The 19,237-nt window shown below is 28.6% G+C and overlaps 1 protein-coding gene and 1 pseudogene across 5 annotated transcripts; one reads left to right on the forward strand and one right to left on the reverse strand.

Annotated features, from left to right (window-relative positions):
• The first annotated feature begins 5,849 nt into the window (after positions 1–5,849).
• On the forward strand, positions 5,850–10,555 carry LOC112796810 (protein MID1-COMPLEMENTING ACTIVITY 1). 5 transcript variants are annotated; one of them, XM_025839438.3, is made up of 10 exons: positions 5,853–6,201; positions 6,649–6,799; positions 6,883–6,961; positions 7,171–7,598; positions 8,084–8,499; positions 8,736–8,836; positions 9,169–9,240; positions 9,351–9,457; positions 9,744–9,837; positions 10,291–10,555. In XM_025839438.3, the coding sequence occupies exons 4-10, from the start codon at positions 7,188–7,190 to the stop codon at positions 10,344–10,346; spliced, it is 1,257 nt and encodes a 418-aa protein (XP_025695223.1). In that variant the 5' UTR covers positions 5,853–6,201; positions 6,649–6,799; positions 6,883–6,961; positions 7,171–7,187; the 3' UTR covers positions 10,347–10,555. The 5 variants fall into 5 exon arrangements, with proteins under 5 accessions (XP_025695239.1, XP_025695223.1, XP_025695248.1 ...); XM_025839445.3 differs by lacking the exon at positions 5,853–6,201 and adding an exon at positions 6,261–6,562; XM_025839454.3 differs by lacking the exon at positions 6,883–6,961 and having other exon boundaries at positions 5,850–6,201.
• Positions 10,556–17,113: 6,558 nt separating this feature from the next.
• Positions 17,114–18,181, reverse strand: LOC112804044 (glucuronokinase 1-like; annotated as a pseudogene).
• Between the last annotated feature and the right edge of the window lie 1,056 nt (positions 18,182–19,237).

Consider the following 19,237-nt stretch of genomic DNA (forward strand, 5'->3'; position numbering starts at 1 on the left):
TTTAGGTCTTCCCTTAACTCTCTCATAAGGATGATATCATCGGAAAAAAGCATGCACAATGGCATAGACTATTGGATATGCTATGTGAGTACTTCAAAGACTAATATAAAAAAAATATGAATTTAAGGATAATCCGATCCCTAATATAATCCTATAACAATAGAAAATTTCTCTGTCACACCACCTTGAGTCATCACACTAGTTGTAGCCCCATCATACATATCTTTAACTACACGAATATATGTGATTCTTACTCTCTTCCTTTCCAAAATCTTTCATAAGACATCATTTGACACTCTATCATACGCTTTTTCTAAATTAATAAACACTGTATATAGATCTCTTTTATTACTACGATACTTCTCTATCATCCTTCTTAACATGTATGTAGCTTCAGAGCCTTCAATGGTGGATTTGTCTGGCATAAAACAAAATTAGTTTTATGTTACTTGTGTCTCTTGTCTTAGCCTCATTCTATTATACTTTCCCATAACTTCATAATATGACTCATGAGTTTGATCTTTCTATAGTTTTTGCAACTCTGTATGTCCCTCTATTCTTGTAGATAGGTACCAAAGTGTTATTTCTCCACTCATCTGGCATTTTCTTTGACTTTAAAATCTCGTTAAAAGTTTAGTTAACCAACTGATGTCTTTCTCTCCAAGACCCTTCCAAATTTCAATCGGAATATTATCAGGTCTGCCCTGTCATTTTTCATCCGTTTCAGAGTCTCTTTTACCTTAAAGTCTTGAATTCTTCGATAGTAATAAAAGTTTTGATCTTCTTTTTTCGTGCATGACCGATCAAAGCTTAAAAGAATCTTTTATCATTCATTAAATAAACCCTAAAAATAACTCTTTTGCCTTTTATTAATATCATAAGTCAAAACCTTTTCGTAACTAAAAACAAATTTGACATCAGCAAATTATAAATTACAATATATATATATATATATATATATGAAAAAGTATAAGGTACCAATATATTATCTGCCAACTTATTGTCAACAATGATTAATTATTATATTTTAAACACATATATAAAGAGATACATCCAAAAAATATATCTATAAAGATACTTCTATTAAACACAGCTATACAAAAGATATTTTTATTAGACACATTCACAAAGACACTTCCATTAAACACAGTTATAAATAAGAGTTAACAGATGTTGACAGAAATGCCGTTGGTAACGTAGTAAGATTGTATATATATTACTTTTTAACGTAATATCCAAGGTAAGTAACATAGTGTTTGTTTTGTGTTCCTGTCATGGACAGGGACACGGGAGTACATGTGTGTTGTTTGTTTTGTGAGACACAAAAAAAAGAGAGACACGGTTACACACAAGAGTACATAAAATACGTGTATTTTGTGTCTCTTCTAAATCATGAGACACGAATTTTTATCCTAAGACACAAATTAAACTAAAATTTTGGACAAATTTATCCTTAGCATTTTTTGAAAATTTCAAATTTATCCAAACCATTTGGCCCTTCTCTTCTCCTTTGTCAATGTCTCAATCCCCTTCTTCTTCTTTCCGGATCTTCTTCCTTCCTTTCTTCCTTTTTTCTTTCTTTCTTTCTTTCTTCTTCTTTTTTTTTCTTCTTCTTCTCTCTCTTAGAAGTCAGACCACTGTCTTGCCTCCGACCTTCCTCAATCTCCTTGCTGCCATTGCTAGCCGCATCCCTCACTTGGAACTCCGCCGATTCAACCTCTCCTCAAATCATTGTGTTGTCACTCTTCTGCCTCTTGTCTCTATGCTTTTACATCTCGTCGTTCCTCCTTCCCTCCTTGTCACGGGTCTCACTGCATCGCCCCTCCCTCCATCAAGAACCGCTGCTTTTGCTCCTCCTTCTTTCTCGAAGGGTTCGGGCTACGGGAGTCTAGATCCATCGTCATCTAGATTCGCCAGCGACTTCAAACTTCGACGGCGCTTCCCTCCACATCCTCTCTCTACTAACGTCGTTCTTCCTTTTCAGAAAGAACGTCTCTGATCTTTTCCTCTTCTATTATTCCTTTATTAAAAAAAATTATCTGTATATTTTATTTGACAGATATGCAACAAATTAAATTTTTTGTTGATTTTATTAAATTTAATTTAGATTGGCATATTGTTGCTTTTGTATTTGGTATTTTGGTTAAAGATTATAGTGGCATTGATGTTGATGATAACTCTGAAAGAAGGAATTGGACAAAAATAGTGATAGAGAAGAATGATGGGGATAAAATTGACATTTTAGTAAAATTTTGAGTTATATATTCTATTGTGTCTAAGTTATCAAACAAGATGAAAAATTGAGTGTCTTTTGTGTCTATATATTCATGTGTATTTATGTCTATGTCTTTGTTATTTCAAGATATTAACCAAACGCAGCATAACGACACTTAGAATTTAATTTTAAAATACTAATAATATAAAAAGTGCATACAAAATATAATTATTTAATTATATTAAATTGATGTGTTTAAATAATTTTTTAAATAATAAGTTAAAAAATTAATTTTTTTATTTAACAATATACGATTATATATTTATGTAATTTTTTTATGCCCTGAAACTAAATTAAAGTAACAGCACTAATATAAAGCATAGTTTGTGAGTTACGTTAGGTGCATATAAAAAGATCACATGATACCGTATTCATTATTTCCAATAAAGGATTATTAAGATTGCCTGATTCAATTACACGGCAAGTTTTTCTTTATAATGATCCTTTTTTTTTTAATTTAATTTTATGCATTGTCTATGTAAAATAATTTTACACATGTATTCACTATTTAATTACGTAACTTCATATTAATAAAAATAACTATTTTTTACATTAACTACGTGAATGATCATTCAAAAAAATGAATATAATTGCACAATTGTATAAAATATTTTACACTGATAATGCATCAAAATTAAATATTTTTTAATACTTTAATCAACACTTAGATTATGTATATTTTTTTTCTTTCCTTAATTACTTAACCTTTATATGGGAAGTTAAACATTATAAAGGAAAAAAAACATAAATTTAATATGTATATACACCAAACGCTTAAAGGTTGATAGATTAGCAATAATTTTTTTAATAACTAGACATCATTTTGATTAAACAAAACAAAGGAAAAAGAATTGAAGAATATATATAACTAATTTGCCATTGGTTAGAAGGTACAACATAGATAGACTAAAGTGATTCTTTTAAACTTATAAGTATAGAGATTATATAATTACGATTACCATATGTTTTAATTTACAAGTGAATGTGAATCAATAATTCATGGAATTGAACGTAACCTTTTTTTGGGTCTAGTTTTTAGTAGGTTTATTGTGTGTTGAAGCTGAGCTTTCTTTGTCTTTGTTTTTGGGATATTTTAGATAATTTATTTTTTAAAAATATCATGTGATGTATACAGATGAAATTATAGTGAATTAAGTTATTATAACGTAAAGACAATATTTTAATATTAACGTATACTTTTTTTCTTAATGTTTGTGATTTTATTTTAAATATTTTTAATCTTTAGTTGCATTAATTTTGTTTCTAATATTTTTTATATGTCTCAAAATTACACCTAAATATTAACTCCATATAAAATGTTAGGAAAAAATTTAAAATTTTAAAAATAATTTTGACACAAATAAAAAAATATTAAACACAAAATTAAATAAATAAAAAATATTAAAAATAAAATTAAACATTAAAACTTTAGGAGGATTTTTTTATTAATATTTGTGAGTGCGTAATTAGCCCAGGCCTCAGAAAAATATTGCTGTATTTTAATTTCCCTTAGAATTATCGTTAATTATTATTGTCTATTTAAATGGCACTACTGCCATTTTAATTGCACTTTTTGTATGCATGCATTGTTGGTGAATGATGTTTCCCCTTTCTGAATAATTTTGATCCTTTTCAAAATTTCAATATCTTAACTTTTAATCTAGCCCACCTATGTCTTTTTATTTCTTAATATAAAGTTTCAAGTTGCCATATCTTCATCCAACTTCGTTCCAACACCTATATATATTTGATTGAAGCATAAGTTTGATCTTTTTCTTTTGTCAATTTCTTTACTCAATTCAGAAAGTTTAGGAAATTAGCAAAGTAATTAATATAATATACCGTTATTTTTGTATATATATATATATATATGTTACATTGTTACTTCATTTTCATGATTAAATCTCTTAAAAAATCATAAAATTCAGCTGAACTACCGAGGGTAGAAAAATTGTGATTTTACATAAAATAAGTATATGAAATCGTAATGAAATTTAGTTTATAAAATTGTCTTATTTAATATAAATTTTTTTTGAAACGTTAACTTATTCAAAATCTTAATATCAAATTATTTTAAGAATTAAATTGATATTTCAACTACTAGATGAAAATATTGCTTATAGCAATGTCACAATTAAATCACTTGATTAATACTAGCAGCTTATTAAAAGTTTTACTTTCATAATAAATTCATGAAACACAAATTAATTCATTATTAGATCAATAGAATTTCAATAAGTTTCTATTTTTTTTAAGTATCAATTTACTTCGGTCTCAGGAATAATATCCGAACTTAATCTAAATATTGCTAATAATTTTAAATTTGATACTAGCATTGAAACAATCAAACAAGTGACACATCAAAAGAAACCAGAGAATATTATTCATCAATCATCTATCAGAATTTGAGAGTCAACCCAGTAATTATGAACCTTTTGACACACAACAAACCCAACTCACAGCTGTAAGTGGGTGAAATGGGTTGACTGTTGAGTGGCAATTTAGTAATAATCACAGTAAATTAAGGGGATTTGCTTTAGCAACTTTCTTATGGGATTTTTTTTTTTGGTGACTAAAAATTATTTACTACACAAAGTCACAAAGTGATCTTAGCTACTAAATTCTAAAAAGGAAAAGAAACAAATTAGTAGGTATCATCATTCTTTAATTGCTAATGTTATTTTATTATTGTATTTTTTAAAAATTTGAAAATATTTTTTATCATTATAAAAAATAAAAAAGAGAATGAAAGATAGAGTGATAATATTAAATTAAAAATAATGATATTACTTTATAAAAAATTGTATAAATTGTGTAAATGTATCAAAAAAAAGAAAAGGATTTTCTGTATGAACAAAATAAGAATTTCTCTGTGTCATTGGGTTTACATGTTGCTGGGCCACCACACAAAAATCCTACCTGGATTTATAAATAATACACAATATCAGACGAATTAAATCTTATTGTTGATACAAACAAATCGGGAATTATTTTTAATATGAAAATAAAGATGATATTTTAGTTGAATATTGATATTTTAAATATATTATAAAACTGTAAAAATTATTCGACATGTTCAGTATTCAACACGTTTTTGTGCGTTGGTTAGAATGTTGGCACGTATTTAACACGTCTCATACGTTAATTTTCTATTTACAAAATTTACCTATCTGTAATTATAAAAAATAATCTCATTTCTAACAAGAAAACATACCAATATTAATAAATCTGTCCAAAAAAACCATATTTTTTTCACAATTAGTGAATTTACTATTATTTTACATATTTAATTGAAATGTAAATTCACTAATGACATGAATATAAATTAAAATTCAAAAGTTTCTCCTAAGACATATTTAAGACGAAACACCATGTCTAGTCTATAATTTAAACAAATTTAATTAAATTGAATTGGTTAAATGATTAGTTCAATAATTTTATTAGTTTGTTTAAATAAATGTTAAAATTAAATCTCGTATTATATATACAGTTAGTCCAACCATAAATTCTTAAATAAAATAAAATTTTAATTCGAGTCTGTAATAGATTAATCTTTAGTTTGTGGTGAATAATCACCGCATTAAATGCAGAATGAAAGGGAAGTGAGAAAATAAGCATAATCAGCAGACAGAGAAGCATAACAAGCTCTGCACACACCACACAGCACAGCACATTGAGTGAGTGAGTGAGTGAATCACACTGCAAAACGACACCGAACCGAAACTCTTGAGCGAGGGAGTGAGTGAGTGAGTAACAATAAACAACAAAAAGAAAACTACTGAGTTCTGAGAAAACCACTCTTAGTGTTGTTTTTTTCTTTGGCGCATTACAACAAACACTTTCCGCTCCCTTCGCTCAAACCATTACCAATGTCTTCCATTACCTGAATCTCAATGCTCACTTTAAACGTCGTTTTCTTCTGCCATGTAAGCTCTTTTTTTTGGGTCTTAACTTATTTGAGCAAAAAGTTATTGGTTTGTTATGTGTTGTTTGCATCAATCAACCTTTCAAGTTCACATTTTCTTAATCCACAACATAAGCTAGCTACAAGCTACCCTTCTCTGTCTCTTTACTTCTTAGTTTTATTTATAATATTCTTAATTTTTGTGCTTTTGGGGAAAAAATAAATGAATTTAGTATGGTTTGGTTTGGTTTCAGCTCAAGATTTGGAATAGGGTGGTGGTGATTTTTTAATTTTTATTTTTTAATCCACTGATGATTTTTTTCTGAGAAACGTGCTTTTTTTTTTTACTGAAAAAGAAAAGGGAAAAGCTTTATGTTGAAAAAGTGAGTCAAGAAGCTTCAATGACACTCTCTGAAGAATGATAATTTTGTTGGTTTCGGTTTTCATTTGGAATTTTGTGTTTCTGCAGTGTCCCTGCATCAAGATCTTGGAAGGCAATGCTGTCTCTGACAACATTTCTCAGGGGAGGTCTTGATCCTGCTTGAAATTTTGAGAGTGTTCATCATTATACCATTTCTAAATCATAGACTTAGATGCAAATGTTACTTGCATAATCAAAGGTGAAATTTATCAGCTATAGTATCTAAGATCTGCTATGATTATGTTGTGGTGAATATTTAACAGCCAAACTTTCTCCATCTAGGTGAATTGAGCTAAATGGATCATACGACATTACACCACGTCAATTGATCTATGCCGCCGACCCCACTTAGTTGAACAAGGTTCAGTTGTTGGATCATAGAATATTGTTAATTTTATGCTTTCTGTGTTTTAATGAGAAAAAAATTATCTGATGGAGTTGAGTATGTTTACAAATGCACATTTTTTAAGTAAAAAAGGGGTTATTTTTCCCCTTTTAGAAAGCAAGATATGTAGGAAGGACTAAAACCATGTTTCGAGTTGTTAGCTAATCTGGATGGATTTTCCTTAGGTTGATTTGCTGAGATCATGGCATCTTCATGGGAACATTTTGGGGAGGTTGCAAATGTAGCCCAGCTGACGGGTATAGATGCTGTGAGGTTGATTGGGATGATTGTGAAAGCTGCGAGCACGGCACGGATGCACAAGAAGAATTGTAGGCAGTTTGCACAGCATATAAAGTTGATTGGGAACTTGTTGGAGCAGCTCAAGATCTCAGAGCTTAAGAGGTACCCAGAGACCCGGGAGCCTCTGGAACAGCTAGAGGATGCTCTCAGAAGATCTTACATTCTGGTTAATAGTTGCCAGGACCGCAGCTATCTTTACTTACTGGCCATGGGATGGAACATTGTCTATCAATTCAGGAAGGCTCAGAATGAAATCGACAGATTGTTACGCCTCGTTCCTCTCATTACTCTGGTTGACAATGCTCGAGTCAGGGTAAATTTTACACCTTTGTTTTGCTCAAATGTCAGTTATCAGTTATCTCTTATCGTAAATGGTGCTTTGAGTCTCTTGCTTTTGTTATTGGAATTATACTAAACATCAGTGTTGTTTTCACTGCTCATCTTTTCTAGTTTGCCATTAATTTAATACTACTTCTATGTACTATTCCTCGGTTTACAATTTAGATAAGTCCTTTGGCACAAAATTCATAAAACAGGAACTCAACTTTTGAATGATTTACTACATTGTTTGTTGATCATTTAATCAAATCACCATTGTTTTCCTCGTGTATGTGACTTATGAGTTTGTGTGAAGTTGTTGCACAAGTTGCATTAATTTTCTTATGCCTCAACCTGGATTTTCAAATTTCCATTGTCTATCATGACTTCGATCTGCTTCAAATTAGCATCTATCTTTATTAGTTTAGTCCGAGTAACGTTAATAGGTTGAGAATCTCCATGCTTCTTTTGAATATTCAGGAGAGACTTGAAGTTATTGAGAAGGATCAACGCGAGTACACGTTGGATGATGACTGCCAAAAGTTGCAGACTGTTATTTTAAAGCCTGAGCCGGACAAAGAAGACTCTGTGGTGCTGAAAAAAACTCTATCCTGTTCGTACCCCAACGTACCTTTCTCAGAAGCACTTAAAAAAGAAAACGAAAAGCTTCAACTTGAACTACAATATTCACAGGCAATTATGGATATACATCAGTGTGAATTCATTCAACGGTTGTTAGATATCACAGAAGTTGCAGCTTATTCACCTGAAAAAGCTCATAAGAAAGTAGAGTATAGTAACTACAGCTACTCTGATGCTGGTGGTGGTGGCAAAAGTCATTCATCTGCTGAAAAAGAAAAGCCTTATAAAAAAAGTGATACTTTTCCAGCATCAAGGTAATATATATTCCTCCTCCTCAGCTTCAATTAGTTTTTCTATTCATTCAAGTACTTGACCAAAATTTGAAATATTTCTTGGAAATTTGCCTTAGCTATGAACCAGGAAAGCTTGCACTACACTAAAGCTCTTGCCCCGTCCATCTCTTTGTGGTGTTGTCATGTATTATTTTAACCTTTTGGCTTGTTAATTTTATTGAATCAAGTTCGATTCTCTTGCGCCTGCCCCCAAACAGGTCACCAGCTCCAGAAAAGGATCTGCCATCGACTGGAGGTTCATATCAGCAGGAAGACTGGCATACCGATTTACTTGCTTGCTGTTCTGAACCTTGTCTTTGTATGTTTTTTCCAGCTGATAATATATTTTCTTTAATTTAGTTGTGCCTATCGATCCACATTTTTCTTTTAATACTAAAGCTGCAATTTTCAATGGAAATTATACAATTTGTGGTGAGAACACTGCAAATATCTTTACACAGTCTAGTTTAGCAGGTGATTGTATAGGTGTAGTTTCACTTGAGCATTTTAACTCTTTTCTTTCGATCAAGGGTAGGTTCAATATAGGGTATCAGAGGATCTTGATAAACATGGAAACAAAAAGAAAAAAAGATTAATTAAGCTTTCTAGTCCTGGTGTATTTTTCATCACAAGTATATGACTTGCTTGCAGGTATAAAGACATGTTTCTTTCCTTGCGGAACACTTTCGAAGATTGCTACTGTTGCAACTAACAGGCCAATATGTACGTTAGTTATCTATGCTGTGTTAGCATTAAAATGATGAATCTATATCCGAATACTGTATATTACTTTGGATGAGGATGGGTTGCTATAATATTTTGTGGTTTTTCAGCTTCTGCAGAAGCATGCAATGACTTATTGGCATATTCATTGATCTTGTCTTGCTGTTGCTATACTTGCTGCATAAGGAGGAAGCTTAGGAAGATGTTCAACATCACGGTAATAATGTGTCCTTCTTTCGGCATAAATATGAACTCATGTCCCCCTTTTTTGTCGTGTCTTGCATCTATAGGTATTCATTTTTAGTTTTCCTTTTTACATGGAAATTTGTAACAATCTGGTTTATTTCTGCGTTGATCCTGTTTGTGCAATTCACAAATTGAGCTAAAGCATATAACTTCTTTTTTGTGAAAGTTATTTTTTGGAATTTAGTATTACATAAACTCTTAAGCATTTTTAGCATCTGCATATGTTTCATTAGTCACTGACATTCTATTCATTGCAGGGTGGCTATGTTGATGATTTTCTTTCTCATTTCATGTGTTGCTGCTGTGCTCTTGTGCAAGAATGGAGGGAAGTTGAAATCCGCGGTTATTATGGTATGTCTTGCAGCATTCAGTTTGCTTAACTTCTAAGGAATTTGATACACTCCAAATCTGATAGCCCCATTATCATGGATTATTAGGGATTAAATAGTTACTTAAGGGATTAAGAAATATCGAAAATCATATCAAGAATAATCTGAATAATGTATCAAATTCAGTAGAATTCTCTAAGTACGATGAGTAGACTCGAACATATTCGTATGTCCTATTCACTTTGTCTTTCAAAACCTATAGATTTCTACTCTTAGATTCTTTCTTTCCTATCGTCGCGCAAATCTAGTACATCAAGGTGTCGAGTATACAATATCCAGATACATTAATCCAAGAATGCAGCACCAAATTTGCAAAACAACCTATAGCATTTTTTGTTGTTGATTCTTTTGAGCATAAAATTATGGTGATTGTTCTGTTCTCAAAATGCATGTGACATGCAAAACTGTTTTGTAGGTTCTTCTGAGAAGATCAAAACAATCCCTCCACCTTTACAATACATGGAATCTTGAGTGAAGAAAGGGGTAAATCATTTGATTCTTTAGAGCTTGAATACCATTATTGAATAGAGGCAATTGGCCATTGGAACTAAACTACTGCATGTGAATTAATATTTCTGTATTTTGTATAGTAACTTTACATTATTGCTTATGGTGCTTGGTGCATCATAAACTCTTTTTTCTTACACCTGGTTTAATATAGTTTGAGTTCATTTTTTTTACATGTTTCATCATATGGTTTTTTATTTTATTTTATTTGTTTTATGAAATTTTCACTTTATTTTTATATTCGTTAGAAATATATGAAAAAGAATTATATTCATTAGACTAAGTATTTGCATTGATAAGGACAATGATTATTATTATTATTTTTTTGTGTTATAAATATGGCTTACATTCTTCCACTTTTTTATTTTTCATATTGAAAAGAAGATGGAGTATCACATGGGTATGAGAGTACATGGTGCTTTACGCAAGTGTGATAGTTTGGAAATCGCTGGGTCCGATTTCATGACTTGTAAAATTTTTTCTCATCCAACAAAGAAATCACTGGGTCCAATTTCTTTGGACCCAAAAAAATTTAAACGTAAAGCATGAAATTGGTGGGTCCGATTTTCATGCACTGCCTTCCATAAACCACGAACGGTCCGATTTGTGTCTTCTTTCAATTGCAATAAATTGGACCGTCCGATCTCTTCCCTTTACCTAAACGCCGTCACAACGGTGTAAAATTCTCCCCAAGTTCTATAATCCAGCATTACACCAAACTTGGTCTCATATCGAAAAAAAATTAGCCTACAACCTTCATATACAAAATTAAAAGAATTTACAATTTTTAAAATTATAATAGTTTGGTTATAATTTTTTTATTAATGTGACAAATAGATGATTGTTGACGGTAATTCTCCTTAAATTTTAGCAGTAATAATTTTTTTATTAATAATTCTAATTGCATCATTACTCAAAAAAAAAACATTTTTCTCTTAAGCTTTTCAAAGGAAGGTAGATGTGATTTTGGCAACATAAAAGAAAAAAGTTTTCTTTTTGGTTCTACAATAGAGCTATCTAATGATTCAAATGTTAATAAATAAGAGATGGCTTAGTTAATACATGCATTTAAGTTTTTGGATAATTAAAAGGATTAATTATTCTGTCAGTCTTAATAGTTTTATTAAATTTTTAATTAAATTTTATTATTGAGTAAAGTATATTTTTTGTTCTTAAAGTTTGATAAAAGTTTTAAAAATATAATTAAGTTTTATTTTGTTTCAATTTTGTTCCAGAAGTTTTCAATTTGCATCAAATATACTTTGACGACTAATTTTTCAAAAAATTTAAGATCAACTCAACAACAATTTTATAAGAACAACCTTTAACACAAGCAAATCAAGCATAATTTTCATGTATTATTGTTAGAGTGGTCTTAAATTTTTTGAAAATTTAGCCATCAAGGATATATTTTATAGAAATTGAAAACTTATGGGACAAAATTGAAACAAAATAAAATTTAGAGGTATTTTTGAAACTTTTGTCAAACTTCAGAGACAAAAAGTATACTTTACCCTTTATTATTTTTTTCGATCGAGTCTTTATACCATGTTAGATTTTGTAATTAAGTTTTTACCGTGACAAAAATGTTAAAATTAATGAAATATTATGTTAAACAAAACGATTATACCTTATACTTGATTGGATATTTTATATAGTTTAATCGAATATTCTGTTAATTTTAATATTTTTATCACGATAGAAATTTAATTACAAAATTTGATATAGTATAAAAATTCAATTAAAAAATATATAAAAATTTAATTAAAAATTTAATAAAATTATAAAAACAAACAAAATAATTAAAACTAATTAAAATTTTAGAATATTTGTGATGAATCACAGTTAACTCTATTGAAGGCCATAGAAGAAAGCATAATCTTAATACACACCAAAATAGGTTTGAACTTTAAAAAGAGCGCAGTTATATGGGGAAATGATTTTTATATTCTTGATAAGGATTAGTCATTTATAATCGCTTTAAACTGGTTTAATAGTTAATTTATTTAAATAAGTATTAAAATTTAAAAATTATTTTGTGCATGTTATCAACTAATAATAAATTCTTAAATGAAACTCTGATAGACAATGTATTAATTTTTAGTCTGTTGAATTATGAAATAAAATAAAAAATATCATTTATAAAAAAATAAAAAAAGAGTGATTGTGAAATTTTTTATTATTTTATTTTATTTTTGGTATTTAGAGACATGTTTTTGGTGACTTTTTTTTTTATTTAGAGACATGTTTGAAAAAGCTTCCTAATTATTTTTAGTGAAATTTGCACCTCCGTAGTTATTAAGAAAGAATCATTTTTATCACAAATTAATTGAAAATTTGAAATGAATAAATTTAACTATTTTACTTCCAGAATAGCGTCGGCATCAATATAACTAAAGAAAAGTGATTTAATAGAAATAATAAAAAAATTACTTGTTTCCCAAGTAAAATAATTTACTTATATAATAATACTAAAAAAATACTTTATATAAGTTATTTAATGGAGGTGAAATTTTGTAAATTTAACAGCACATTATAATAATATACTATAACATTTAATATACTCTATATGTATAATATTTTAAAGAAAAATGCCAACGAATTATAGTTCAAATAATATAATTTCTCTGTACTTAGTTAAATGTTACGAATTTAAGTCTCATTCTTAATTTTAAAAAAATATATTTTAAGGATAGATAATGAATACTATTAAAGTATGAATACTACTAGTATTCTTAGTACTCTTTGTTTACTGGATATTGTGTAATATTAGTATAATTTTTTTATTAAAAAAAATTAATTCAACTGAATTAATATTGATTATTCTTAAATACAGCAACAAATCATTAGAAATTCTAGTTCATCTTTTAATGAAAAAACATTTTTTTCTTCATGAAAAGTACAATGAATTACATCATTTAAAAGCTTTACTTGATAATCTCCATGAGAACAGCATTCGACAACAGCTTCTCTATTACCTGTAAATTTTGACGCAGCTCTAACTTTTTTAGTTATTTCTACTATTTTGATGTTTAAATCACCAAGAACAACATCTCTAACATTGGTCTTCGTAGGTCAAAATTTCGATTTATGAGTTAGAGTGCTGTAATAAACAGAGAGTACTCATAGTATTCTTTATTTATTGGACATTGCGTGACATTAGTATAATTTTTTTTATTTTAAAAAAATTAATTCAACTGAATTAATATTTATTATTTTTAAATATAACGACAAATCATTGAAAATTTTAGTTCGTCTTTCAATGAAAATATATTTTTTCTTAATGAAGACTATAATAGATTACATCATTTATAAAGTTTTCAAGTTAGTGTCATTTAGATAGGAAAGAACAAGTTCAATTGGCTGTAACACAAATGCTGCTTGGTTACATTCTTCCCGTAGAAGCTTTATCTGACCACAGTGACAATATACCACAATAGCTCAACTTTTTTAGCTATCTCTACCATTTTGATGTTTAAATTACTAAGGACAGTATCTTCAAATATTGGCTTTCGCACGTTAAAATTCTGATTCATGAGTGCTGCAAGTTTAGAGAGTACTCCTAATACTTAGGAGTGGATCCTCTCCACTAAAAAAAAAACTGGATGGTATCTAGTAGAAAATCTCATCCTTTATTACTTTCTCTTTCTTATTTATTTTTAGTCTTATTTGTAAAATTAAAGGTAGGAGATTGCACTTTATTCTTTCCAGTAACAAAAAAAAAATAAAGAGGATCCATTTCCCTAACATTTCTAGTACTCTCTGTTTATTGGGTATTATATAACACAAATATAACTTTTTTTTTAATTTAAAAAAAATTAATTCAACTGAATTAATATTGATTATTCTTAAATACAGCAACAAATCATTGAAAATTCTAGTTCGTCTCGAAAAGACATTTTTTCTTAGTGAAGAGCATAATAAATTGGTGCAGACTCTGGTGGCTTATTTTTTTTCATGGCTAAGGTGACTAAGTGGCTAAACCAAAAGAATGCTAGCATGTGATTTAGTGAGCAGAGACTGAAAGGTTTATTTGACTTTGCTGACTTCAGTAACTTAAGTAATCATTTAAGGTAAAAAAGTTGGATGGTTAAGGAAAATGCTATGTATCCTTTAAAATTCAGCCTTTATTCAGCCTTTAAATTTAAATAATATTATTTAAATAAATTTTAGTTAAAAGACATTCCTAATTTGTAGCTAAACATGTTGGTAATTAAAATTAATTTAAATTTCAAATACTAGAATTTCTCTAACTTCCTACCTACTTCATAAAATAGTTATTTTATTAGTTTTTTATTTATTTGCACGCCCCCTCCCTCTCTCGTGTACGTTCTTTTTTTTTTCTTCTCTCTCACTGTTCTTTACAAAAATTTTCATAGAAGCGTATTATTTCTCTACAGGTAAATTTATTATTTCATATTAGATGAGTCGTGCTATTTTGTTTCTATTTCGAGTGACTTACATACTAACTCAAAACTCATTCATCATTATTTTAATAAGATTATATCAACATTTGAATTAAATAATAAATAATCAATGTATATATCAATATTCTTTTCTTCTTCTTTATTTATTTATTTCTTTCTTTCTTTCTTTTATTTATATTTTTGAATTTTTTCATTGCTTATTTGAATATTAACGCTTTTAAAATTATTAAAATGTATGTTCGTAAAAATTAATTTTTTTCAATTGTAACACATCTAAAATTATTAAATTATACATAAAATATTTTTAAAACACATCCAAAATTATAAATCTAAAATTTAAATTTAAGCATTAAAAATAAAATTAATTTTTTATATCTTATTCGAGAAAAACTCATCTAATATTTCTCTTTTTTTAATAGTTAGATTTTTTCGTTACTTATTTTAATATTAATGCTTTTAAAAGTATTAAAATGCTTGTTTGTAAAAATTCGATTTTGTTTTTAATTGTAACACATCTAAAATTATTAAGTGATACAAAAAATATTTCTAAAACACATCCAAAATCATAAATAAAAAATTTAAATTTAAACATTAAATATAAAATTAATTTTTTTTATATCTTATTCGATAAAATTCATCTAATATTTCTCATTTTTTTATTATTTGTTGAATTTTATCGTTACTTATTTGAACATCAATGTTTTTAAAATTATTAAAATGTATGTTTGTAAATATTGGTTATTTTTTATTTATTACACATCTAAAATTATTGACTTATATGCAAAACATGTTTGAAACACATCCAAAATTTTAAGACGGTTTAAGATTTATTTTAAAATTTTAAATTCAAAATTTTGAATTATAACTAATTTGATTTTTGGATGTGTATTTAAATTGTAATTATAATATATTAATAATTAAATATATTAAATTTGAAATAGAAATTTAAAATTTAAATTTAAATTTTAAATTTCAGTTTTATTTAGTTTGTATTTTGAATGTGTATTTAATTTTAAAAAGACACTAAATCTATTTAAAATTTTTAGATATGTTTGTTTTATTTTTTTTAAATTATTGTAATAAAAGGCTGAATATTGTATAACTTTTAAAGGATACCTAGTTGAACTGGATGGTTAATTAGGACCATCATCTTTGAGAGTTAATCAGATTAAGAAAAAAGGCCAATTAAAAATTTTAAAAAACTATCCAAATAACCTAAATGACCAAAAAATTCTCAAACACAAGCGTGTGGCGAGGGTGGTTGACGACGTCGGAGCCTCCTCCGATCTGCGGCTGTATTTTCTTATTATTTGGATGCAATCTGTACAGCAGCATATACAGGCACTCATCCTCGTTAATTTTCTGATATGTTAATTAAGTATTTTTACAAATTTTTAATTCTATCCAAATGTAACATTTTTTTAACATATCAAAAAATGCTAGTAAAATAGTTTGATTTTCACATATCTCTTTACAAATTAATTTAAAATTTATTGTTTGTAAAATACGATGAAAAACAGTAATATAAGGATTTTTTCTTATAAATCAATATCTTCTAAAAAAAAGTTGATAATAAATAACAAAATGAAAAATTAATTACCTTAAATTAAGATAATAAAACATACATTTTACAAAAATTGTGAAAATTAATAATACATTTTTTATTTTATTATTTTACTAATTTTTTATTTTAAAATATTCAAATTTTTATATATATAAAAAATTTTATTATTTCCAAAAAAAATTACAATAAAAGATGAATTAGTGTTTTTGTTAATTGATTCTAATTTTATTTATAATTAATATAAGAAAATTTTGTACTAACACGGAATTTTTAGGTTTTTCAATTAAAATTTTAAAGAATTATTTTCGTTTTTTAAATTTCATTATTAAAGGAATCTATCAATCTAATCCTAAAATGAATAAAAAATCCTCTTTCTTTATTTTTTTCCCTCTATATTGTCCTCTCCACCTTAATTTTTCATTCATTTCTAAAAATTAGATTTATTCTTTGCCCAACCTATGTTTTGCACATTCAATTTTTTTCTAAAACAAGTGTTTTTGTCCATTCACACCTTAATCCGCCCATGTTACAGCCATTTTTTTAAGTCAAAATTACTCCACTATCCCTACAGTAAACCTCACAAACTTCCGCGCTCAATACGAAGAGATCTTTTTGACACATAGTCGATGGAAGACTCACCACTTGCCACATGTCAACGTGTTATTAGCCAGTCAAACATCAGCTCCTCTTAGCTACTTAAAACCATACCACCAGAAAACCCACCTAATAAATTACATCATTTAAAAGATTTTTAAGTCCGTGTCATTTAGACTAGAAGGAACAAGTTCAATTGGTTGTAACACAAATCCTATTTGGTTACATTCTTCCTTTAGAAGTTTTACGTGAGAATTCCCATGGGGACAATATACCACAACAGCTTCTCCACTTCCTGTAAATTTTGGCGCAGACTTTTCTAGCTACCTCTACCATTTTGATGTTTAAATCACCAAGGGCAGCATCTCCAAACATTGACATTCGCAGGTCAAAATTTCGATTCATGAGTGCTGCAAGTTTAGATTTGTCATTTTCTTCTAATGCCTTTCTTCCTTCTTTTGCTAAATTTGCAACTTCTTTCATTGATGATACAATGAACTCTTCACCATTAAGCCACCTTTGCCTTACTTGACTATGAACCTTCCCAGAATCACTAGGATTCTCAGCATAGATTAGATGCAGAGGTCGGAGGAGATTCATATCCAAAGGCTCATAAACTCCATGTCCCAGTTTATCCATGTTTTCCTTGCTGAAATCCATGTAAACTAGACCCCCATAGACTTGTGCGACACGATCCTGAAGACCAGCAACTATGCCTAGCTCATTCTCTGCTGCGAGGACAAGGCCGGGCCTCACCTCAACCTTGATTAGATGACGGACATCATAGAAATCAAGAAGGCAATTTAAGGCAGCACAGACAATTGCACTAGAACCTGAAAGTCCTGTCTGACGAGGTATATCAGTATCATAAGAGAGAGTGAAATTCTTCTCAGTGAGAGTAATGGCATTCTCCTTGCAGTAATTGTGGAAAACCTTGCAAATCGCCATAAGCAACCGCACTCAACCTATTCACCAATTGAGGAAGAGAGGTGAAGCGGACGAAATCGTGAATAGGATGCGGTTGAATTAAGAGGTCGTTGGAAGGGTGGAGGGTGACGGTGGCGGAGAAATTGGCGAGGCTGAGAGAGATTGTGTTGCCGTAATACACGTCGCTTGGGTTGCCGAGAAGCCCCACACGCGCGTAAGCCTTGTGCTTTATAACACCCTCGCCTTCCATTGCTATTTTCTCTCTTTCAGTCTTTTGTTTCAATGCTAGTCTCGAACCTGATCACTTGGGTTTGAGTTATTGCTCCTTAACAAAGAGTACCAATTCTCTGAATTTGAAAATACTTAAAACTACCAATTGTTGGATTGGAAAAAAAATAGTGGGAAATTGTGATTTATATTAAGATAGAGCAATATTATATTTATTATGTAGTATCAAGTAATATTTTCAAGTTTTGATATTAAAAGTAAATGATAAGTAAGAAATATCAAAGATTTATTTTTATATTAAAAAAGAAAGTATATATGTGTTTCTTGAAGATAAAAGTAATTTGATTTGAAGTATAAAGTTTGTTGTAATTTGAATTAGATTGATTTTATTTTATCTTTCAGTTCAATTCAAAATCCAATCTGAAGTTGCGACGATAATTAGATGGATTTATTTAACTTTTAGAAAAATAAAAATTATAATTTTAAAAAGACAAGTATTTTTAATTGATAAAATAAATAAATAAAATTTATTTTATATTCTGATATTAATAATAAAATGTTAATAAGATTATATAGAGTAAATAATAACTGATCCTAAAAGATCACCTAATTTTTAAATTGATTCTGAAATATTAAATTAATAAAAATCGTATTCGAAAGATTTAAATCTTTCAAAGACAATTTTGATTAATTTAATTTTTTTAAAATTAATTTAACTATTTACTCCCATGATATATAATACATAATAAATAGGGTAAAAAACGTAAACAAGCCAAGGAGAGAACAATTTGACACAAATAAGTCAAAGCAAAATCTGATTCATCAATCAACCAAAGTACATTTCTATGTAGTTCGAACCAATTTGGTTCGAACTCAGTTTTCATGTAATTCGAACCAATTAGGTTCGAATTACACATTGTAAACGTTTGCCACATAATTCGAACCAATTAGGTTCGAACTCCAACTCTATAATTCGAACCAATTAGGTTCGAATTACACACATTAAGTAATTCGAACCAGCTTGGTTCAATTTACACAGATCATATTTCGTACTAGGTTGGTTCGAATTAGTGAGGACTAGACCTGTATATATATGATGTGAACGTGAGTTGCTA

This window comes from Arachis hypogaea, chromosome 1 (genome assembly GCF_003086295.3).
Source record: "Arachis hypogaea cultivar Tifrunner chromosome 1, arahy.Tifrunner.gnm2.J5K5, whole genome shotgun sequence".
In the NCBI taxonomy this organism is placed as follows: domain Eukaryota; kingdom Viridiplantae; phylum Streptophyta; class Magnoliopsida; order Fabales; family Fabaceae; genus Arachis; species Arachis hypogaea.

Excerpts from the sequence above, each read along its gene's own strand:
- LOC112796810 (XM_025839454.3), top strand. The coding sequence starts at position 7,188 with ATGGCATCTTCATGGGAACATTTTGGGGAGGTTGCAAATGTAGCCCAG. Across the intron at positions 8,837-9,168 it reads CTGTTCTGAACCTTGTCTTT|GTATAAAGACATGTTTCTTT; the intron begins GTATGTTTTTTC and ends ACTTGCTTGCAG. Across the intron at positions 9,838-10,290 it reads TGAAATCCGCGGTTATTATG|GTTCTTCTGAGAAGATCAAA; the intron begins GTATGTCTTGCA and ends ACTGTTTTGTAG.